Source organism: Magnolia sinica, chromosome 7, assembly GCF_029962835.1.
Source record: "Magnolia sinica isolate HGM2019 chromosome 7, MsV1, whole genome shotgun sequence".
NCBI lineage: Eukaryota > Viridiplantae > Streptophyta > Magnoliopsida > Magnoliales > Magnoliaceae > Magnolia > Magnolia sinica.
Window position 1 is genome coordinate 49,830,351 of NC_080579.1, and position 24,550 is coordinate 49,854,900.

The following is a 24,550-nucleotide window of genomic DNA, read 5'->3' on the forward strand; positions in this document are numbered from 1 at the left end:
CAGTGATCTCAAAAGGTCCTATGAATCTTGGGGCAAGCTTGCCCTTTGCTCCAAATCAAACTATGCCCTTCATGGGCGAGACCTTGAGATTCACATGGTCCCCTACTCAAACTCCAAGGGATGACGCCGGCGATCAGCAAAACTCTTCTGCTGGCTCTGAGCTATTCGCATCCTCTACCTAATGATATCAATAGTCTCTGACGTCTCCTGCACAAGATCGGGACCTAGGAGACGGCGCTCTCCAACCTCGGTCCAACAACTCGGTGATCTGCATGGTCTACCATATAATGCCTCAAAAGGAGTCATGCCGATGGTTGCCTGATAGCTGTTGTTGTACGCGAACTCAGCCAATGGCAGATGCACATCCCAGCTACCTCCGAAATCAATCGCGCAGGCCCGAAGCATATCTTCAAGGATCTAGTTGACCCTCTCGATCTAGCCATCGGTTTGCGGATGGTACACGGTGCTGAGCTGCAAATCAGTCCCCATCACTCTCTGAAAACTCTCCCAACACTGAGACGTGTACCTCAGGTCTTAGTCAGAAACGATCAATACTGGAACGCCGTGCAGTCTCACAATCTCCTCAATAAATAACCTCGCAAGTCGGTCCAAAGGCCAAGTCGCACAAATCGCAAGAAAATGTGCCGACTTCTTCAGACGATCAACAACAACCTAAATGGCGTCATGACCGCGCTGAGTCCTCGACAAGCCCATAATAAAATCTGTCGACACGTGCTCCCGCTTCCTCATCGGGACACTCAACGAGTGCAATTGACCAGGGGGTCTCTGATGATCGGCCTTGACACGTTGGCACGTGTCACACTCAGCCACAAAACTGGCGATCTGGCGCTTCATCCCCGCCCAAAAATATTATCGCCTCATGTCACGGTACATCTTCGTCGAGCCAGGATGGATAGAAAATCGCGATCGATGTGCCTCGGTCATAAGATCTCTGCGTAACTTAAGAATATCCAGGACACATAACTGATCTCTGAAGCAAAGTCCATTGTCTGAACCAATCTGACAATCTGCCTGACTCTCAGATGCCGCCTCAGCCATATAACTCTGCAATGGCTCATCAACGTACTGAGCCTCGATTACCCTTACGGCAAGAGAGGGTTGAATCGATAGGCTCGATAACTGCACGATAGAAGACTGCAGGTCGAACTCAAAATCATACTCTGCGATATCCTCGAGCATCCTCCACTCCCGGACCATCATATGCGCCACCAGGCCACGTGGCTGACGGCTGAGAGCATCTGTCACTACATTCGCCTTACCCGGGTGATATTGAAGATCGAAGTCATGGTCCATCCAGCGCCTCTATCTCATATTTAACTCAGACTGCGAAAAGAGGTACTTCAACCTCTTGTGGTAAGAAAAGAGCTCGAATCTAACCCCATAGAGATAGTATCTCCACACCTTCAGTGCGAAGACAGCTGCTGCTAGCTCCAAATCATGCGTGGGGTAGTTCAACTCATGGACCTTGAGCTGACGAGACGCGAAGGCCACTGGTCTCTCATACTGCATCAGGACAGAACCTAAACCAATATGCGAAGCATCGGTAAATACAATAAATCCATCACTCCCAGAGGGAAGAGTGAGGACAGGAGCGGACGTGAGGCGGTCCTTCAACTCCATAAATGCTCGCTCGCGGGAGTCGCTCCAAATTAACTCTGCGCCCTTCCGAGTCAACCTAGTCAGCGGGGCTGTAATACGAGAGAAGCCCTCAATGAAACGCCTGTAGTAGCCCGCCAAACCAAAGAAACTGCGGATCTCGGAAGCATTCGTGGGCTGGCCCCACTGATGCACTGCCTCAACCTTCGAGGGGTCCACTGCGATGCCCTCCCTCATCACCACGTGACCGAGGAACTTCACCTCCTCCTTCCAGAACTCGCACTTCTCCAACTTCACATACAGCTGGTGTGCGTAGAGGGTCTGCAACGCAACTTCTAAATGCTACTCATGCTCCTTACGGGTCCTCGAATAGATCAGAATGTCGTCGATGAAGACTACAACAAACTAATTGAGATAAGGGTGGAAGACCTCGTTCATCAACTGCATGAAGACCGCTGGTGCATTGGTCAGTCTGAAGGACATGACCTGGAACTTAAAATGACCGTAGCCCATCCTAAAAGCTATCTTCGAAATGTCCACCTCTCGGACTCGAATCTGATGATAACCGGAACGCAGGTCAATCTTCAAAAAGAACTGTGCACCCTGCAACTAATCAAACAAATCATCAATCCTCGAGAGCGGGTACTTGTTCCTGATCATGACTTTGTTAAGCTCGTGATAATCCACGCAGAGCCTCAACGAGTCATCTTTCTTCTTCACAAAAAGTACTAGCGCTCCCCACGGTGAACTGCTCGGACGGATAAAGCCCAACTCGCACAACTCGTCCAACTGCTTCTGCAGTTCCCATAACTCTAACAGTGTCATACGATCAGGGCCTTCGAAATAAGTGCGGTACCGGGCATGTGATCAATCTGAAACTCGGTGAGTCTGCGAGACAGTAATCCTGAAATCTCCTGGAACACATCGGGAAAATCGCAGACAATCGGCATCTGATCAATACAAGCAGCAACAGGCTCCTAAACAGCGCAGGACATCAAGCAAGACAATGGCTCTCCCAGGGGCTCTGCAACGAACTGAAACTGCGGCAAGCCTGGTATACAGAATGTGACTGTCCTCGCGTAGCAGTCCAAGATGGCGTGGTACTCGGCAAGCTAATCCATGACCAAGATAACATCGAAATCTGACATTGGCAGCACATACAAGTCGGCAGGCAAGAAAATCTCTCCCACTAACATAGGGCAAGACGAACAGAAGTGGCCTAATACTGTAGTCTTCCCCAAGAGTATCGATACAATCAACCCCTCTCGAGCAGACTCTATCAGCAATCTAGTCGAACGACAGAATCCTTCAGATATAAACGAGTGCGAAGAACCAAAATCAAATAAAACCCAAGCGATGCATGCAGAGACTGGAAGTATACCCTCAACGACTCCTCCAGATGACTGTGGATCCTGCTGAGCCGCATAAAACCTAGCCCGAGCTAGCTGGGGAGGTGTTTGTCCCCTCTAAGCGTGCTGCTGCTGTTGGGGTCGCTGAGGCGGTCGAAACTGTTGTCTCTGCTGCTGTAGCCTCGGAGGCTGGGGCTGATGATACTGCTGAGGGGGCCTCGGTGGTGGGGGTTGCTGTCGCTGCTGGTGTGGGGGTCTCTACTGCTGTTGTGGTGGAGGCTGCTGTGGACCTCTCTGCTGCTGCTGCTGCTGCTAGGGGTGGGGACACTCCCATATACGGTGCCCCGTTGCACCACACACAAAACAGGTGTCGATGAACTGCCTCGGAGGTGGTGCTGGAGGTGCTACTGGGGCTCGGAAGGCTGGACGGCCTGTGCGGCTCTGCCATGGTCGACGCTACGAGGAATCACTAGAAGGAGCCTGCCTCTTCTGGTCTCTCCTCTGACCGCGATCAGACTGAGAACTGGGCCACTCAGCCTCATAAATCTGGGCCTTCCGTACCACCCCCTTAAAAGTCGGGAGCTCATGCCCAATAACACGACCTCGAAGGCCGTAACGCAAGCCGTCCTCGAAGCGGCGAGCTCTCCACTCCTCATCATCTACCAAGTATGGTGCAAATCTGGATAGCGCTACAAAACGAGCGGTGTACTGAGCCACCATCATATCACCCTGCACCAGGGCCTCGAACTCCAACGCTCGCTGTCGTCAGATATGATTAGGAAAGTACTATCGGTCAAACCGATCCACAAAATTCTCCCAGGTCCACACAAAATCGGCACCTACTGCTCGGAAGACTAATGTCCACCAATACTCAGCCTCACCATGGAGGAGAAATACTACAAATCAGACTCGCTGCTCGGTCGTACATCCCATCGTATCAAATATCTTCTCCACATTGGAGCGTCATCTTTCAGCTGCTGTCGGGTCTGGCTCACCTTGAAAACGTGGGGGATCGAGCCGTCGAAACTCTCAAAGGAGGGCACTCGCGCGCTTCTGCTCGGCCTGGGCATGTGAAACAACGAGGTGCCTGCCCTGCCCCTGAAGTGCGGCCATCACAGCCTGTAACATCTGCTGTAACTGAGAGGCACTCACGGATACGGTCGGATCCGCACCAGCCTCTAGTGGAGGAGCAGCATCCTCAGGATGGGCGGTAGGAACCTCTGGTGGTGGAGTGAGGATCGTAGGTGGTAGTACGGGGGTCTCAAGTGGTGGAGCTGGAGTCTCAGGTGGTGGTGCGGGAGTCGATCGGGTCACTCTCCTGGGCATCTTGTTATATAGGAAAGAGTAAAGGTGCCTATCAACTTGAAAGCTCTCGAAGGCACACTCGTTAAAGGTCTGTAATAAGAGATCACTAAGCTATCCGAACTCAGAACTTAGTCATTCATAGCAGACATGTAATGTTGTTCTTAGTTATTCCCAAGTTATGCTCTGATAAGTACGACGAAAGCAGAATATGTTACAGCTACAAAAGCATGCAAGTAGATGGTGCGGATGCAAGGTTTTATAGAAGAGTTGGGTAAGAAGCAAACAGATTGCAAGCTGTATAGTGACAGTAGAGTGCAATACACTTGGCTAAGAATTTAGCTTTTTATTCAAGGACCAAGCATATTGACATCAGATATCACTTCATACATTCGTTACTGGAAGATAGATCGATTGCTCTAGAGAAGATTCATACAAGTGAGAATCCTGAGGATATGCTGACCAAGGTGATCACATGGGAGAAGCCGAAGCTCTGTTCAGCTTTGATTGGTCTTCAGGCTTAAGGACGGGGAGGTGGTGCACACCGGATGTAGAAGACGGAGGTTTATGGTGATGTGTCTCCAAGTGGGGATTGTTGAGATGTGAAGTCACATCTGGATAGGGCCACTGACCAGTCGAGTGCCCTGCTCGACCAGTCGAGTAGCCCACTCGAGCAGTCGAGGACTGGCTTGACTCAAAGTCCAGCGAGCAAAATTGATTTTTAGTCTGAGGTGTTCGACCGGTCGAGGCCCTTACTCAACCAGTCTAGGGTCCGTTCGACCAGTCGAGTAGCCTGCTCGACTAGTTGAGGTTACGCAGATTCGTTTCTGGATTTTGCACAGACTACGGATTTTTTAGTCGGTTTTCGCAGAGGTGCGAAGGGGAAGTTACCTAAACTATAAATAGGTGTCCCTAGGGATTTTTTAGGGTTATGGGAAATAATTCTAAGGTGTGGGCAAAGGATTTTCTCTATTCATCAAAGGGGAAAAGGTTAGTATATTGTTGGTAATCTTCGTTTTCTTTATAATAGAAGTTTTGCACTATGGTTTTTTACCCTTGTTTGGGATTTTTTCACATATATCTTGTCTTGTGGTTTTTTTAGTATGCTTTGATTCTACTTATAGATTATATTTCTTTCTGTTTATCGTTTGTGGGTGAGACTAGAGATTGGATCTCTGTTCACTACGTTGGTGGCGTGCTATGCAACAAAGGCGTGCCTGTGCTTCCTGGGCTTCTTGATTCAGTTATTGTGGGCATTGTAAGACTGGTTATGGGCCGTGTGATTCTTCAACTTGGCCGTCTCTCTGAGAAATGAGAGGAGTTTGTGGCACTTCTCTGATTTTTGGAATATGATTAATACGCCATTGATCCCCCAATTTCAAAATTTTGCTTTTATTACAAGTACTCGTATCAACTATCAAAATCTCTGGAGTATAAATAGCGCCTACCTGGATGGTTGTGATTTTACTAAATAAATTACAGAAATAATGGGCAGCCAAACAAGAAAAGAATATAAAATACTAAAGTAGAATAACCAAACGGCCTGCATTGCATTTGAAACTGAACGTGTGTGTATGTATGGGAAATGGTACCATGAGGTCGACCTCATGGGAACTTCCCATGAGGTCGAGCTGTGTGGGCCCCACTGTGATGTGTGTTGAACATCAACACCATGGATTTGATGGGTCCCCTTTAGTTTATGGGATATCCCAGGAACTCAGGTGGGCCATACCATCTAAAACCATGTGATGATATGCTTAAAACATATAAAAGCACTTGATTGAGGCCAACTGAGTTCTGGATGCAGCTGAAACTTGGTCTGACCCCCTCATCCAAGCACACCTTGAGGGAAAATTGTGTTAACAGAGGATCTTTACATCTAATAGGGCCAATGTGGAACCGCCTGAAATCATGTTGGATCATTGGATAGGAACAGCCCAGTGTTCGTCGGACATGGCCCTAAAATAATCCGGCGATCACATTCCCATCTGATGAAGGGCGAAGAAAATGCTCAGTTAACCCATTTTCAGCTTATGCAGCCCCTTTATTGGATCAATGTGATCATCTTGTCAGGTTGATTTTGGGGCCACGTGCAATCCACGGTTGAAGCCAGGATTGGTGGAATATAATTCAGTTATGTCCTCTCTCTCTCTCTCTCTCTCTCTCTCTCTGTACTGCCTGCACTGCTGTTGAGAAAGATGTAACTGAATGAGAGTGAGAGTGAGTGAAAGAGAGAGAGATGAACATGCTGCATGCGTGCTACAACTCTCACACAAACGGTCATCTATACCACCACCACTCACACATAGCAAATGCCATGCTTTAAATACACATGCATACATTTATACACACATACAAATCTCAACAGCCTCTCCCACCCCCACTCTCCAAACACTTGAAACCATGGCTTCTCCTTCTCCCATCATTTCCCTTCTGCTTTTGCTTCTCATTTCGCTCCCCAACAGAGCTCATTCATCCGACTCCACCGACTGTGGCCCTCGTCTGCTGCTGCTCGCACCATGCACACCCTTCGTTCAGGGATCGAGCACGACCCCAGATGGCTCGTGCTGCAACAACCTCGCCGACCTCTACAGAGAGCAACCTATATGCCTGTGTGGGCTGCTCAATGACACCACATCTTTCCCTATCAACCAGACACTGGCATTGGAGCTGCCCATTGTTTGTAACCTTACAATTAGCAGCTCTAGTTGCCCTGGTATGTCTCTCACCTCCTTCATTTTGATTACATTCAAGGTTATTAGTAGGCTGGGCCAGCCTTTCAGAAATTTGGGCCACAGGTACATTGAAATTGGAGTCTTGGATTATTTTATTTTAATCATTCATTTATTTCCTAAAAGTTTTGACTGCCTGATCAGGGGACCAACAGTATATTTGGGCAAGAGCATATCCCCTTAATGATATTGAATGCCTTGGATATCTGACTCATACGCCACCTACGGTCAAATCAGTCACGGCAGCATGGGAGATATCATGCATCAAAATCATAGTCCAAAAAACCTGAAAACCTGACTCATTTCCAGCCTAATCAGGTTGACACAAAGATATAAATGGGTATTCAGTTTATTTTACTCTGTTTAATAATTAAATTAATAAAAACAAATGTTTCCAATAATCCTTATGCATTTGTAGAATACTATATAAAATAGCTAAAATAAACAAATGTGTTGTGGTTGGTGTTTTCTGGCAAACCTTTCCCAATCTTCTTGTGAAAAAACATACTCTCAATGATTCAGTTTGAGTCGACTTGATGAGTCTTGATTTCAGACTGGTTCAGACTCAGCTTAAAATCTCATCGACCCCAATCCACCCAATTGATAACATTTTTTTTTTTTTAAAGTCTCAATGGAAAGTTCATGTTGCTTGAAGAAAAATGGGTGGAATTAACAACATCTTGGTTTGTATGTTTTCCAAAAGAAACACTTGGATGAGATCATCCTTATCATCTGACCAATTGATATAGGAAAATGAAATTAGTCCATGTTGATTGTAGGAAAATAGGCCTAGACTTGTGATGAATTGCTAGAACAGATGGTCCATATCGATTTTAGGACAGTCCACGTCAATTGTTGAAAAATGAATCTAATCATCAATCTTGGTTGTTCATCATATGTCGATCTTTTGATTGCATGGGCTCCTTAGGAATTACTTATTTATCAGATCATCCAGCCCATTTCATCAGTTGACCAAAATCTCATGCTTTCTTATTGTCTAGTATACAGCCAACCTGAAGTGAGTTCAACACTCAATTCATAAAGGGTGTGTTAAGGACATGCTAATCGTCTTTTAAGGATCCCTTCAATAAATTTAGGGTGTATCTTTTTTGTCAATTTGTTTAGTAGAAAAGAAAGTGATAATGCCCATTCGGAGAGGTCCATTAACTCTATATGTCAATCTGGAGCATCCAAATTGAGCCCCACCTTGGACAGATTGTTGATAAGAATTCCCACCAACTGAACAATCCAAGTCATTCAATTTATAGACATTGATCCACTCAATTAGTCATGATGAGCAGCTTTCCCATGCAGACTTTTAGGGTATGGGTCGACAAGATCGAATAAAATCAGCATGGATGTGTAGCCTTTCAAGATGAAGATGAAGGTGGACCTATGGAGATCATGGAGAATTCATCATCAGATTGCTTAACGGATTTACAGATGAATTAACTGCTATCGACATGCATAAACATGTGTAATCACATCAAGAGGAATCTACTGTTAGATTGATTGATGGATCCACATATAGTTCAACTAATAGATTACTGATGAACAAGAAAAAGTTCCAAATGAATCAAAACATCAATTTATGGGCGGTTCGATAGAAACGATTGACGGATCAGTGAAAATGGAGCACTTGATCATTAAGAAGATGGATACTTTCATACTCATCTGGATAAACTCTATAAAAGATCGACACCCTTATACATTCTCAATAATAACTAGAGTGTACATATTAAAGGCCAATAGTGGCGATGACAATGTTGTGGTCAATGAATGCTAATAAAAAAATAATGAATGAAGCCACAATCAATATTGCATCGGTCCACAATTGCAAATCCATTGTTATAAAAGATGTAGAAGTCGACACCCAAAACATTAAATATCACAAATAAAATGAAGTTGATGTATAGGACAAAATCAAGGACAATCTCATGCATGGCTAGAATCAATAGAACTCAGGCAAGAAATCAATCTAGGGTCTAACATGCACTATAGGTGATAATGGTCATGCCCAATGCATTTGTCAGTTGACCTTGACTAAGTTTGCAAAATAAGGTCATTTTAGGGTTAAATTTAAGTCAAATTTTATTATTTTCAATAAATTATGATGTTTGCTACTTTATTTAGGGTGTGAAGGGCCCTTAAATCACTTAAAGCTTTTGTTTTGAGTCGCCTTGAAATTTTAAATAAATTAAATGTTTCTACTATTTTTAGTAAGTTAACCATTTTAGAAAAGTAGTAAACCTATAGCCCTCATAATTTTTAGTAATTTTATCATTTTATAAAAGTATCAAATCTACGGCCTTTACTAATTTTAGTTAAGTTCACCATTTTGGAAAATTAAAAAACTTATGACATAATTAAGTCATATTAAGTGCATAGTAAACAGAGTTCATCAATTATTATAGGGTTATATCTTTTTAAAGATCCATTTTTTAACCTAGTGGATTCAAGGTTTCTCGTGGATTTGAGGTTTATCATAAAGGAAGAAGGCAATAATCCCTTTTTCCCTTTTCCACTAGACACCAACTACCTCAAATATCCACTTGACTGCTATGTAAGCGTGATTTTCGATGAGTCAGCCTGATTTTTGATGAGTCAGCCTGATTTTCAGATGAAAGCGAAAACAATGGGTTCTTTAGAAAAAGTAACCCCTTTGGTACCTAGGTAAGGTATGCAAGCAAGCGTTTCCTAAATTAATGGACTTCTCCTCATCTTACATGAACCATTGGCCATTTTATTTTAACCGTCTGTTTGCAAGCCACTGAAGTGAAGTGGTCACATGACTGGATTCAATAGCAAGCGGGCCAGACAAAAGATGGAAGCCCCACAAGATTACGATATGGAGTTCAAGTCATAGGAGATTAAACACATGCTCTGCCTCCAAGACTCTAAATTACAGTGCCCCCCAAGTGGGAAATGCTCAACCATGAGAGTAAAAAGATGAAAATACACCTCAAAAACTGGATTCAAGATCTGCTAGTGGACGACAGCCATTGTAGTAGGAATCCCAAGATTTAGAAATCCTCATAAGACCATCACCGATCTTTTTAAAAAAATAATAATAAATAAATAAATAAATAAAATTGAGAAATGGAATCATACGTGAGAAGGTCATACCAGTAGAGAACAGACTTCACTCGTATCTATTTTAGCAATTGTATATTACTCTAAATATTACATAAAACAATCATTCCTAATATTAAATATCAAATCGAGTAACTCAGCTGAGATTTGGCCTAGTTTCATGAAAACTCATCAATGATTCGGCATGATTCGATCAAGTCGTTCATCAGCCACTGGAACCCACAACCTCAAGCAAAGGTATTAAACCACCCTACGAAAGTATCAATAACTGATCAAATGTTTAGTTTGGTCATTTCAATTACTTATCTCTATTTCAAATAAATATTGAGTTGATGCAAATAAAGACCTAGTTGTTTATTGGAGTCTACCTGCCCTTGTTAGATATCTCTTTAAATATAATGGCATAGCATAAGATAATAAAACACCTTTTCATATGAAAATGGACCATTTTCCTGAGGAAAAAGAGGACTATCATTTTCAATTAATAATGGTAATCTCACTTAATTTTTACTGATAAATTTAAATAAATCAATTTAAAGTTTGTTAGCTCTTGACTTTTTTCTGTTTCTCATTTTAACTTTTTAAAAAATGCCTGTTGGGCGTCACAAGATCACTATTAGGAGTTAGGTCAAGGTCGAGTGAAGTTCTAAACTTGACTGTTGACATATGAGTTGGTGTTGGTCGGATCTATTTTGGATGGCCCAACTTACCACACATTCAAAAGTTGGATCTGCAACAGGAGAGCAGCATGAGGCTGACTTTTGAGAGATTAAAGACCCAACCCATTTGATAATCAAAGCCATATTTTGGACCTGGACTAATGCAGGGATGGGCGTGATGAGGTCTACCACCGTCTTCCTCAAGGATAACTACTCCAAATCCACGGAGCTTCTCTAGACTCCTCACAGAGATTCCTTGAATCCACGAGGAAAAAATAGGAAAAAATAGAAATAAATTCTAATAAATTCAAAATGTCATTGATAGGTAATAAAAACAAATTTACAACCCTTTAAATAGTGATACCAAACCTTGGAAGAAGTTTTAGAATCAAACTCCAACTCAAACTCCCTAAAGTTCGTAAGTTACTATGAATAGTAAATTTACTACTTACAGTAACTGTCATATTTGGCTTAACCACGTTATTCTCCTAATATTTCTAAGCATGTTTCATTTAATCAAACTAAAACTTACTATAAATAGTAAAAATGGAAATAAAATGGATTTTCGACGGTCGATCTAACGGAATCTCGCAAATTCAGTGTGGGTACGTCGAGTAACTCATTCCGATTTGCGAGATACACCTATTGTAAGGTTCTAACGGTCTGGCTCACCTCCACCTCTGATTGGGCCTTCTCTGATCTATCCTGGACATGAAAGTGTCCGCGACCCACTCTACATCATGGACCCAGACCCGAACCTAGAGAGTCCTGCTTCAGACTGGACCCATTTGCAACCATGGCCCCTCTTTTAAGCATTTCCCTGAAATGACAGAAAATTTACAAACCTAGCCGAACTTAACCATGAACAGTTGTGTATTTAGTAAATGAATGTTAGTTTATGAAGGAAGGTCTATGTAATACTAATCAGAGACAGATGTTGGTATTTGTTCAAGGTTTGCTTGGTCTACCTCCAGTCTCCTCATCAGGATCAGCCGCCTCTCGTGGTTCAGGCGCAAATTCTACCGCTGGTATGGCATTAGATGGCACATAAATATTCCCATGGCAATTTCTTGCAAGGAAAGATTGAGATTTGTGTGAGATCTCTGCGATTCATCAGGTGGGCTCTGATCATGTTTACCAGAAAATGTTCAGAGAAATAATGACCAACGGTCCATATTTACCTACAAATGTGGCTCGGTGAGTGGACCGACCTCATTTTAAGTGCTCTGCCTGGTGAATTGTCCGCACATGAGCAGTTGGCACATGTGCTGCAAATCTCTAGCATCTTAATTTGAAAATGATATATCTATGAAGTTCATACAACCTGTTTAGATCAGGTTTGATAGAAAAGGCTCTCACCCAGTCTGCCCCACCGTTTGCTCATCCAGACCTCTCATCTACAAAGTCACCATAGTAGATGTTCATATGGAAAAATCTGACTCGTTTCCTTGCATCCATGGAAAGAAATAGAGTTGAATTGAGATTGTATTGGGGATAAGAGATTCTTCCCATGTTAACCCATGATTTAAATAAATTATTTTATTTTTTTAAGTTAAAAAGGTTTATCTGGATCATCACCTGCGAGTGGGCTGGCCTGAAAGCCTTCCCACCCAACCTCTTTTCTTATCTTCACGAAGAAAAATGCTTTGATTCAACACACATTATTGAACGCATGCACATGTGCAAGGTACATATTGAAACTACTGCTACTTCCTTGGTGGGCCCTACTATAAAAAGGAGTCAGGGTCAGAAAATAAGGCCACCGAGACCATTTAGGTGCTAGTATGAAATGGAATCTGATGCAACTGGGGATGCAGTCAATGAGAAAGAGCCAAATGCTCTCGTGAGATGTGGTCCACAGTGAAAAATAAAATAAAATCAAAAACACAAATTACTGTGTGTGGAATGATGATTTTGTCATTTTTACTACAAGCTATACATCTGATAAGATCACATGCCACGTCCTATACCCAAACCTTTGGTTATAGGAATTTCATGTCCATTAAGAGAGTGATATTTGAGGCTGATGATGGTGGGCCAGATACAAAAAGTCAGTTCTGGTATTATGTCATCATGGCTAACATAATGATGTAACCAGCATCTAACAAGTACATTCTTTCTTCTTCTTCTTCTTATTCTTCTTCTTTATTTTGTCTTTTTCAAATACAGTTTCTCCATCAGCGGCGTTACCTCCAGGAAGGATGAACACACATCATCTCAGCTGTGGAACAAAGGTGAAGGCCCCTGCTGCTGCTGCTGGTGGAGCATCACCATTGGTGGTGTTGGCCGCCACTACCGCTTTCGTGCTGCTGCTGTTGATCAATGTCTTTTGAATTAGATTCCCTCATTATTATTAGTATGCTATTAATATATATATATATATATATATATATATATATATATATATATATATATAGACTTGAACGTTTCAAACACTCTTTTTGACTTTCATTATATAAACTGATTGCCCCTTCCTCTACAGTTGGATGTTAAATTTCAATTTCGAAAACAAATGGTCGTTTTCAAACAGACGTGGCAGGCCACTCATCCAACGGTTAGGATCCTCACACATCCATTCCAGGACGGATAGAAAACGACACCCACTAGAATATGTATATATATATATATATATATATATATATATATATATATATATATATATATATATATGTATATTCAATTGCATTACTAAAGGCGAGAAGAGCCAAATTAAATCACAAAAATATTATTATTAGAATAAAGACATGATATGGTTGGGGATAAAACAAAAGGTGGACAGGTCCGGCCGTCCCTACACACACAACATCGTATTTGGATGCATGCGGGCGGGGCCCACCTTATGTTGCTTTCTTTAGCTACGAGAATGCGACCATACCATCCATCCCCTACAATACAAGGACCAAACAACAAATCGACCCATCCAGACCATCGCCCTCACTATTGCGTTTTAATAATGATTAGTGAGCGAGCCATCATCCAACTAGTTTCTTCTTCTCTGTTGAAGTTGATATGATCAGACTCGTCTAACCGAAATGAGGCAAATTCAAGGCACATACGGTGAAGCAACTCTCTGGATGGAATATTTGTGCAAAATCAAAATGGATCCATAAATCCTAGCCGTCCTTCAACTTGGGGTTAATTGAATGAATGGTGAAAATTTGTACTGTCATATTCATTTTCATCTTCGTTTTGCAATCTCAGTAACACATTGATACCCAATATGATGTAGCCAAAAATACCCCCAAAAAATAAAACTCCAAAAAAATTTAAAAAAAAATAATAATAAATCACAGTCGCCCATGCAATTATGAGGAGCCACTAGAAGAAGAGTGAAAATTGTACAAACTGCTCTTCAAATTCATCATCCCTGGTCTGAAAACTTATTACCAAAACCAATAACTCAAAAACAGCTCAATTGGTGTAACAGGTAATGCATGCACGTCTTCAGGATAAGGAGTGCCCCTACGATCTAACCATTTTCCATTGGCCAAAAACCGTGATTTCAATTAAATCTAACCTCATCACTCTTCCTTTATGCAGGCTGAGTGTTTCCATTACATACAAAATACAGAATCATACAACTCATTCGTTATGTTGTTGTTGTTGCTGTGATTGATGATGATGATGATGATGGCGGCATGTTTTACAAGAGGACCTGATAATATGATGATAACGACAAAACCTAAGCCAGGGACAATAAAATGGAGAACCCCAATCCCCTCAGCAGAATCCACTTGCATCTTACCATCCATCCTGCCATCAACATTCCGTGGGTTGAACGGCATTGAAGGGGGGATCTTGCCAAAACGAGCTTTACAATCCTCGCCCTTGAGCATCGAACAACCTTTTAGGGATTAACCAAAAAAGATGGGAGCAACCATCATCGAGACATGACCAAGCTTGTTAGACGTGGTATGGATGCCACAAACATATGATCCCCTCCATACTTGCAGTTCTCATGATCCAGTTTCATGGACTTTGGAATTGAAAAACCTTCACATTCAAGTGGTTCCATGTCCTCATGGCTGCTGCTGCCACTGCCACTCTGCCTGCCCTTGCCCACACTCTCTCTACCCCGCCTCCTCTTTTTCGATGATGAATTCCATTTCAACTGAGCAAATGAATAATCTTTGACGAGGTTAGCTGGCATTTCCACTCCCATCCCATTCTTCTCAGCCAAAGGAGATTCACTCCCAGGACTGACCTTGGATGTCGGTGCCATCTTGCCTGCAGGCGCCACGTTCTCCACATGCAGGTTGTTCCTGTCAAGGACCAATGCTTCAACTGGATAACCACTATCACTGAAATTCCTCCCTTGGTTGGGTGATATTGAACTCGCTAGGTCCGGCCTTTCCTTTATAATATTCCACCTGTCGCACACCCATTCCTGAGAACGTCTCAAATCACCACAAGCAAAGGTCGACGTCTGTCGCTCTCCTGCAAAAATAGAAAAGTTTATATATCAAAATGTGTTGGGTTTGAGCTTCATCTTTTCTTTCTTTTTTCTTTTTCTTTTTGTCATACCATGCCTATTTATCATAGAGTAACCATACACATCGAAAGTGATGATGCAAAAAACGGATCATCTCCTTTTTCAACCATTGCTTACGCAAAGTATGTGAGACGGGTTTCTTTGTTGGTGCTAGTACACAAGGGTACAGGTACATAGACCATCAAGCATGTCCATGATCAAGTCAGGCAGATCATCGAAAGACATTTTGTTCAATATATAGGAATGGCAAGGATCAGTTACAAATATTAATTACAATCATCATAATAAAATGGGATTTCTTACAATTACCAAATTATTATAAAATTTACATCCCTGTAACTTTTTGAAGGGTTTTTATTAAGCTACCTTATTAATCTTGGCTAATTTTCACTAAGATACCTTCCATTAGATTTCTCTAACAGGTTAGATTGAGTAAATGACAAGACTGCCCTCTTGTTGAGATTGCCTTTTTAACAAATAGTATTGACTAATCAGAAGTTAGGATTGTTCACCTGATCTCATTTCTGAATAATGGATTCAGTAACTTAGTTCTGATTTGAGTTAAAGATAAACTGGCATACTCTTCCAGTGTATTTACTCCCTCCCACAAAAACCTATTGTGGTGCACCCTCCCATCACAATTACAATAACAACTGTCACAGCTTGTTTTTTTTTCAAATAAAAACAATTTAAAGGATTGTTACAGGCCATTCTTTTCTGTAATGGCTACAGCTGTTATGACCCCATAGCAGTAACCACCATGACTATTACGTTATGGCCGTTACAACTACATAACCATTTTGGAATAACTTGACGACATATTTTCAGGCAGCAGCTAAAACGCCCAAGGTATGTTGGTTCGTATCATCTGTCTCATCCACTACATCCATCAAGTGTGCTCCTCAATTATAAGCCTAAGGACAATCAACCAGATACAGAACTCAGGTGGACCACACAACAGGGAATGATGAAGATGGAACACCAACCATATGTTTGTATGTGGGGCCACTATCTTCCATAAAACCCGTTTGTGGCTCACAATGATGAAAGGACGATGCAAAAATCAGCCTGATTCAAATCTCAGGCCAGCCACGCTGCAATTTAACATTTGTACCATTGGAGCTGCCCATATGAGCACTTTTTTGGGGATGATCTTCTGAATATTTGGTGAACAAAAGCATTATCATCTGATGGATAGAATGGATCCCACATATACAGCTTGGTTGCACCCAACACAGCTTGGGTGTTTTACGTGCCAAGTGAAACAGGTGTTGCAAATGATTTGGGTCTTGTGTCGAGGGGCTTTCCCCTTGACCTCCACCATGTGAGCCTTTCACCTAGAAGACATCATGATAAATAGGTGAAAGGCCTGGTTCATCATGTGGTGGGGATAAAGGGGCAAGCCCCTTGACATGGTACACAAATCTGAAACACCTGTTTTACTTAGCACGTAACTCACCTCTTCAGGACTGAGGATCTTTGAACACATTTTTTTTTGTTTAAATTTGGCACATCTACAGTGGGAACTTCTGGATAATAGGTTGGATTATCATGTGGTGGGGGCAGAAGGGCTGAACTGCACAAATAAGCGTTTGGCATTTCTTGTCCATAGCCACAACCTATACTACCAAAGCACGGTGAAAGCCAAATGTGCACATACCCACCTTACCACATGAAATTCATGAAAATAATCCGAGAGTAGTTCCATCGTACAAAGTCATGCCACCAAAAATTATATTAATTGGGTGATCCAATCTGTTCCCGGGAATGCAGAAATATGACCATTCAACTTCCACGACGTGGACACTGGTGCACGCGTACCGGCGTACGATCATCCGATTGAAGTAACTTTTTTGGTCATGTCCTGCACATGGAAAGGCCCCTGAATTTCACTGCCTGCATTGAATGTACAAGTATGCCACATCTGCATAGCATTGGTGCAAGTTTATGGTCCACAAGTCCAGCACAGTTTGGTACATTTTATCAGCAAAATACTCTGAGGACATATTAATGTGTTAGATAAAGCATAAGAACATTGTGGTAGATCTCACTGGACTGGGTCAGGGCATTGTTGGGCCAGCCTCGTGAGGCATCCGAAATCTCACGCATGCCCCAATTGTGGGATGGATTTATAAACAACAGCCTTATAACTTTTAATTCTTGTTTTCTGATAAAGCATTCTTGTTGGGAGGGTAGTTTCATCATTTACTAAAGAATAACCCACTTACTTGAACTATCCTTAGAGAAATCTAACATAGACCTTAACAAAAATTACTTAATTAATTAGCTAGCTTAATGAAAACCTTTTTAGAAAAGGTACCAGGATGTAAATACCATAATAACAAGGTAGTGGTTTATTTTAAAATAATAATAATAAAATATGGGAAATGGCATTGGCACTCTATCTGACTGATTTAAAAAAACCCAGGTTTATACCTTTGCTCATAACGGTACCAGCCTTATAGTACACTGTTGTATAACCAAAGCTAGCAGATAGGTTGATTATACAAGTTCAGATTTTTTTCTCATGGAGCCTAAGAACTTGTTTCTTCCTGTGTGATATAGGATTGGCCCCTTCCAATTCACCTCAAATGGGAACAGGAGCCAATCAAAACAAGGGCCACTTTTAACATATTCCTACTTTGAGAGAATGTTTGAGCAAAACCAACATCCGACCTTTTAAGATTCATTTCATTTTTGGACAAAATTAACACACGCACACGTACATGCACACAGGAGACAGAGTAAAGGTTCTTAACCATTCCAAACAGGCCCTAGGAGTTGGGACCAAGTTAGAAGAGTAGAGAATTCTATGTTCTGAATTAGTAAACCTAGCATTCAAAACCTTCTTTTAAGATTTAGATTTTAAATCTTGGAGATGGGCATCTATGTGAGCTCACAACCTTCATCCGGTTTCTCTGAGCAACCATGTCGATCATGGTCTTAAAAATCCGATATGACGCAACCATGTCCACATCATCCCCCTCCAATGCAATATGGGGTCCAAATTCAAAACATCCTTTTAAGATTTAGGTTTTAAATCTTGGAGATGGGCATCTATGTTCACAACCTTCATCCAGTTTCTCTGAGCATCCCTGTCGATCATGGTCTTAAATATCCGATATGATGCAACCATATCCACATCATCCCCCTCCAATATGCAATATGGGGTCCAATGTGGGGCAGATACAAACCTCTACAGCTGATGCAGGTCTGTATCAGCCTCCATTGGAAGGGAAATTGGAGAAGCCAATATGCCCATGATACTTGTATTTAAAACCTTGATGTTTACTACTACAGCTTTTCTAAGGATCATCTGGTATCATATTGTTTTTGGAATGGTATAATCATAGTAATCATGAAGTTCAAAAAACAATCATAGTAATCATTGTTGGGATATTAACTTACCTGGAAAATACACATGGATCTTATCTTCAGATTCTTTGCGGACCACAATCCCTTCCCACCAGCCATCATGCCACCATGCATCCACAGCAGTCCCAGCATCAAAGCCCCATGAAACTCTTCCCTTAGATGGTGGATGCGGACGAACAGTTGTCCTTCCACACAATCGGATGCCCAACTCATCAGGGGCTGCAACTCTCGATGCTAGAACCCATTCCTACATCAAACCATGCACTTATCAGATAAGAGGAAAATCCCATGCACTCATGGCCGTGAGATATAACAAAAAGATCATGTATTTACCTCCAGGTTTCCAGTTCCGTCTGCATCTAGAACATCCTGATAGCGAATTTTCACTTTATCTCGCTGCCTTTTGAGAATCACACCCTGGAACCAACATCCTCTAATTCCACTATCCTGTGAAAGCACTTCAACATGACAACCGACAGAGAGCAGCTGCTGAGGCTTCTGCTTGATAACCACCTTTCTTGGCAAACAGGTGGCAGGGTTGACACTTGGAAGATGCCTTTCACCTCCAGTGATGGCACTCAGACCATTGGAATTCTCAAAATCCATTGCTGTCTCTCTGGCAACCACTTTGTGGGGCCGATCAGACTTACCATTTTTCAACCCATTCTTCCTTTTGGGCCTACTTTGCACAGAATTGGCATGGCCATCCCCCTCCAAACTTAAACTGTCAGAAGAAGTTGACTTCAAATTACTCCTCGAAGACAACGTGTACATGTGCCTGAGTAATCCCTGGTTCCAGTAACCCTGTACCTGACTGATGTCAAACGGCTTGACATCATCGTTGTCAAACTGCCTGTAACATAAGTATGGTTCCCAGAGAGTGTGCGTTGTCTCGTTCAGGAACTTCTCATAATGCTGAGGATTGAGGACCGTTGCTATCCCATCTATGCATTCAACACTGAGATCTTGAAGACAAAGAGAAAAGAAAATCTCTCTGTCATTAAAATCAGGAGGCAAAACAATACCAACCTCATCAATTTTGTGAAACCATCGTACCGCAGCCATATTGTTGGCTCTTGAGTCCTCATACAAATCTTCTAAATATGCAACCAATCTCTTATTCTCTTCGACCATGACATATACAAAGTCATGAACCTGAAGGGAGAAGGTAAAAGCCAACAAGGAACAAAACATTAGATAACAATAATATAACAAGCATGCTCCAATCATATGTCATACCAAAAGGGAGAAGGACAAGAGGAATTATTTGGAATGTGCTTACAGAAATTCGAAATCCATTCCGACAATAGGACTGATAATGCCTTCGCCGTTTCCTACATGTCCATGAAGAACCTATCCACGAAAATTCTTTAGAATGGTATCTTACTTTCCTCGAAGAAACACCCTGAATAAACAATAAAAGAAATGAAAAGGAAAAAATAAATGAATCAACCTGCTTCACAAGGTAATTTGACTCCTACATTCCAGAACGGTAAACAAACATTGAAAATGTCTGGCAGTGTTTTAAATAGCGGTAGTGTGATGCGTAGCACTCAGTCCTTTATAGCGTGTCGCGTAAATACTTAGCGTGTAGCGTAAGCTACACAATACTTCTATTTTTAAATTTAAAAATTGGACAAATATAATAAATAGTAAAAAAAAAGTAAAAAATATAATAAATGCCTAAAAAATGATTCATTTTATCAATTATAAGCATGTTCAAAAAATTTATTAGTTATCAATTATCAAAAGACAATCCACATATATAAGCCAAATCAAATAATTATCACATCAACAACTTTCTACGCAAACCACTTTAATTAATGTCTAATTGAAACCACAAGTCACGATTATGAAAAGAAATAAAAATCTCATAGGTTAAAGTATCAAGTACAATACAAGTGTCACATTTCTCAACATTAGAAACAAAGAAAACCTGAAAAAATAATAAAATAGTAAAATAGTAAAAAATTACATTGTAGCTTACACTACAGACGCTACGTGCTACGTAGCTGTATCGTACGCTATGACCCCTGAAGCGTACGCTACAGGGGATTTACGCTATTTGGGACGCTACGTAGCGTACGATACAGGCGCTATTTGAAACAATGACTTCTGGTAAACGGATGACCTTGTTCTCTGCCTACCTTAGAGGCTGGGACATCTTCAGGGCAAGCATCTTCATCATCTAAAACCCTATAATCTGAGGTGGAGGACCGATAAGGAACAGAACCTGAAAAAATAAAACAATGTAACAATTCAAAACAATGAATTTAGGCACACTAGGAGAACCTAAACAATATCAACTGCGGACACACAACAGTCCCATTTCAAAGTTTAAAAAATTAAAAAAATTGAAAAAAAAAAACCAATGAAAAGGCTGGATCCTTGCATGAGAGCAGGGTTAGCCATAATTCTAAAGCATACATGCTTCACTAAAATTCCATCTCACAGAATGGAAAAACATGTGATGAGAAATAAAGCAACATGAGATCAACTAGCTCATTGTGATTGATGCATGAGAACTGAAATTTGGTGTGATAGAACTAATTAACTGAAGCATTTAGAGATAAACAGTCGTCAGAGTTTACATATCAGGGGTTCAAACTCTTAAAAAAATAACAACATGCTGTGTTTATCACAATACGAAACCCACAATCATCACGGAAACCCCGACATAAGACTGGCCAAATCTGCAGTCATATCCTCAACTAACCTGGTCACAGCACATATGGATGAACTTTGCAGTCAAGTCATCTGGAAATTCAATAGGTCGCCATATCAACCCATTCTGTTTCAGGGCCTGCACAGTTCATTGATTCAAGAAATTCCCTCTAAGAGATAGCAATGGAATTGTGGGAGTACAGGCCATCAAACTGTGCAGATTAAAGAAAAATGCAGTTGGCACATAATGCAACACAATATGTATATGACAGAACAGTTGTCCCAAGGACCAAGGAACAAGGAACAATCCTAAAAAAATATATGCATACAAGTCAGACAAATTCATATAAAACTACATTCTTCAATATTTTCTAGGATGAAGAGATTGTTGAGAACACAGCTGCTAATTCCATTCAAATGGACACTTGTTCTTCATACTAGAGTAGAAGATAACAAAAAGGAGCCAAAAAATAATTTTAACAACAGTGGGTTTCATATGCCCCCACCTCAATTTGAGTGTCTTTTTTATTACTTAAAATAGCTTGTTAAGTCATAAGACATGCAAGCCAAAATGGTTGGTTTGCTTAATCACAAAATTCTCCACAATTTTCCACCAAAACCTTCTAGCTCAACCGCAATGGAAAGAGAGTGCCAAAACAGGACAACATGTACCTTCACTGGTACAAAATTATTCGGCCAAAATGAACCGATGTAGACAAAAACAAGCTCGAACAAAGAGAGGAAAGTTCCGGCACCGGTTCCTTTCTTGATTACAGTAACATCGTGAAAACGGTTCTTAAAGAAACAAATAAAAATGCCAGCATAAAAAACAAAAGAAAAGGAAAAAAGCAGACGGTTGTGATTTTCAGAAGAACAAATTATAAACCACCCATTGCACTCAGGGAACCTTATCATGTGCAGCCCTTGAAAGCCCTACGAATCTCAAAAGGGCCTTAAATTCTTCAAATCCTGGATGATTTCCAGCTGGTAAGCATGAAGAATGAGCCAACCCTAGTAATTCAAGATTCAACAGAACTGACTTCCGACTGTTCAGAAGAAAAAAAAAAAAAATGGAAAAGATTCCAGCTTTCAATATAGGATTTATGGCTATGGGAAATGGCCATTAAAAGGCCAAACATGGCAGAAATATACTGGCAAAATAAACCAAAACCTGGCCAATATCTGCCAGTGAGAGATCCAGGTTCTCAAGATCAGACGGAGCAGATCTTGTGGTTAGGGTTTTGAGTATATGCCGGGAGCGATTTTGCCAGCAAAGCTCCTTACATTTGTTCCATTTTCTGAGGCGGCTGAACAAGATAGGTTTCCCCGTGCAACAAACACAGGTTAGGCACCCCCTCTCCGAAGTTGGTAAACCTTTGCAGCAATCCCATGGAAATACAGAGCAAACTCTCCTCATAAAATCACTCCATACCTCCTTTGAAATTTTTTATTTATTTATTTTTTTTAATCCTGCAAAGATACAACAAAAATCGGCGCTATTCAGACCAGAAACGATTCTCATCATGATTTGGGACAGCTATTGATTCTAACAAAAACCAAAGGCTGGGAAGCGTGAAAATCCCCAAAACCATTTTCCAGATTTCTATCCAAACTCACCAGAACACAAATTTAAAGTCGTTTGGCAGCGTGGATTCAAAATCCTGTGGAATCGGTTGTATTTTGCAAATCAGCTTTGAAGTGGGAATGCAAAAAAGGGCTCTTTTGAAGAATTTCAGAGGAATCCAAATCCAAATCCTTCAAAATCGATGTTAGGAAACGACCAAAAAAAAAAACCGAAATCCCCACAAATCGTCAGAACCCACGCTGCCAAACGCCCCCGAGAAGAAAAGAAAAAGATAAACCTTGCCGGCCAAAACAGAAAAATGAATAAACGAAAGACGTCATCTTCAGAAGAATCGAGGAGAAAAAGAAATTCCGAACGCTAATCTCACCAACCCATCATCAAATCCAATCAAACCCCATCATCAAAATAACAAATCTAGATATCTCAGAATCCCATTCCCCGGAAAAGCACACAGATCGAAGGAGAAAACGAACAACAACTGAATAAAACCCCCTCCAAAGAAAAAGAAGAAGAAAAAGAAAAGAGACGATGAAATTGCAGACGATGATCATGATGGAAGATGGCCCACCTGGTGTAACGAAGGATGAGAGCCAGTCGATGACTTCTCTTCTGGATCGAAGCTTGAGGGAATGAACGGTCGTCCTTGGGAGAAAGGAGTTCTGAACGGTGTAGGTCATGTGCCTGAGGCTCCTCTCCTTCCCCAACACCGCCAGATCAGAGGAACCAACACCGTCCGATCTCTTCAGATAGTAATGCACCTCCCGCCTCCCTTTCTCGTTCGATACAAGCACCTCATCCCACCCGGCGTACAACACCGCCTTCGCTTCTTCTTCCATCCTCTTCTTCCCTAAACCCTAACCCTAAAAATGGCTCTTCTCTACAATAAATTAAAGAAAACACAAATGAATTACGAGAGAGAGAGAGAGAGAGAGAGAGAGAGTAGAAATGCTGGGGATTTGAATGGGAGGCGGCACTTTCTCTCTCTCCCCTCTCTATATTATATTTTCTCTCTCCTAGGGCAACGAGATTGGATAGAGATTAACGGCGTGGATTTCGTCCACAGCGTCAAGGCCAGCCGAACCGCCTCGAAACTGCGGGGATTCTGATGGAAGCGGATTGGCTGGTGTACGTGTCGTGCGAAGACGAGCACGGACGCTCCTCGAGCGAGCTCCGAGTTGTACGAACGGTTCAAAGGATATCAAAGTTAGATGGCCCCACAGTGATGTATTTATTATATCTACACCGTTCATCTATTTTTATAGATCATTTTATAGCATTATCAAAAAAATGAATCATATCCAAAGATCATAAGGACCACACCATAGTGGAGATAATGATGTTCACTGTTAAACAATTCATAGGGCCCACCATAACATTTATTTTCCATCCAATCTGTTCATAAAGTCAGGAAGACCTGAATAAAGAGGAATAACAAATTTCACATCGATGCAAAACTTTCGTGACCCCAAAAAGGGTTTCAAAGGTAGACGTTCAATTCCTTGTTGCTTTTTGCAGTGTGGTCCACTTGATAGTTAGATATGTCTTATTTTTTGTCTCAATTCCTAAGACGATCTCACCAAATGAATGGACAGTTTGAATATAATACATACCTCGTGATCAGACCCACGGAACTTACTAACGCCAATACAGCAGTTATATAGCTGGTGTGAGGTACATCAGCC

At 41.6% G+C, this 24,550-nt stretch overlaps 2 protein-coding genes across 2 annotated transcripts; one reads left to right on the forward strand and one right to left on the reverse strand.

Annotated features, from left to right (window-relative positions):
- Positions 1-6,530: 6,530 nt before the first annotated feature.
- Positions 6,531-13,358, forward strand: LOC131251337 (non-specific lipid transfer protein GPI-anchored 10). The gene is made up of 3 exons (XM_058252021.1): positions 6,531-6,984; positions 11,706-11,780; positions 12,922-13,358. The coding sequence occupies exons 1-3, from the start codon at positions 6,672-6,674 to the stop codon at positions 13,083-13,085; spliced, it is 552 nt and encodes a 183-aa protein (XP_058108004.1). The 5' UTR covers positions 6,531-6,671; the 3' UTR covers positions 13,086-13,358.
- Positions 13,359-14,088: 730 nt separating this feature from the next.
- On the reverse strand, positions 14,089-23,964 carry LOC131251336 (uncharacterized). The gene is made up of 6 exons (XM_058252020.1): positions 23,437-23,964; positions 20,767-20,852; positions 19,902-20,024; positions 18,953-19,774; positions 18,653-18,866; positions 14,089-15,189 (listed from the first exon to the last, which is right to left on the reverse strand). Exons 1-6 carry the CDS (start codon positions 23,702-23,704, stop codon positions 14,633-14,635), a joined length of 2,070 nt encoding a protein of 689 aa, XP_058108003.1. The 5' UTR covers positions 23,705-23,964; the 3' UTR covers positions 14,089-14,632.
- Positions 23,965-24,550: the final 586 nt, after the last annotated feature.

What these genes read in the sequence shown, in the direction of transcription:
- LOC131251337 (XM_058252021.1), top strand. Translation starts at nt 6,672, where the DNA reads ATGGCTTCTCCTTCTCCCATCATTTCCCTTCTGCTTTTGCTTCTCATT. An exon ending in TAGCAGCTCTAGTTGCCCTG is followed by an intron (nt 6,985 to 11,705) that starts GTATGTCTCTCA and finishes TATTTGTTCAAG; the next exon opens with GTTTGCTTGGTCTACCTCCA. An exon ending in AGGCGCAAATTCTACCGCTG is followed by an intron (nt 11,781 to 12,921) that starts GTATGGCATTAG and finishes TTTCAAATACAG; the next exon opens with TTTCTCCATCAGCGGCGTTA.
- LOC131251336 (XM_058252020.1), bottom strand. Translation starts at nt 23,704, where the DNA reads ATGGAAGAAGAAGCGAAGGCGGTGTTGTACGCCGGGTGGGATGAGGTG. An exon ending in AAGATGTCCCAGCCTCTAAG is followed by an intron (nt 20,025 to 20,766) that starts GTAGGCAGAGAA and finishes TTGTTTATTCAG; the next exon opens with GGTGTTTCTTCGAGGAAAGT. An exon ending in ACGGAACTGGAAACCTGGAG is followed by an intron (nt 18,867 to 18,952) that starts GTAAATACATGA and finishes GGTTTGATGTAG; the next exon opens with GAATGGGTTCTAGCATCGAG.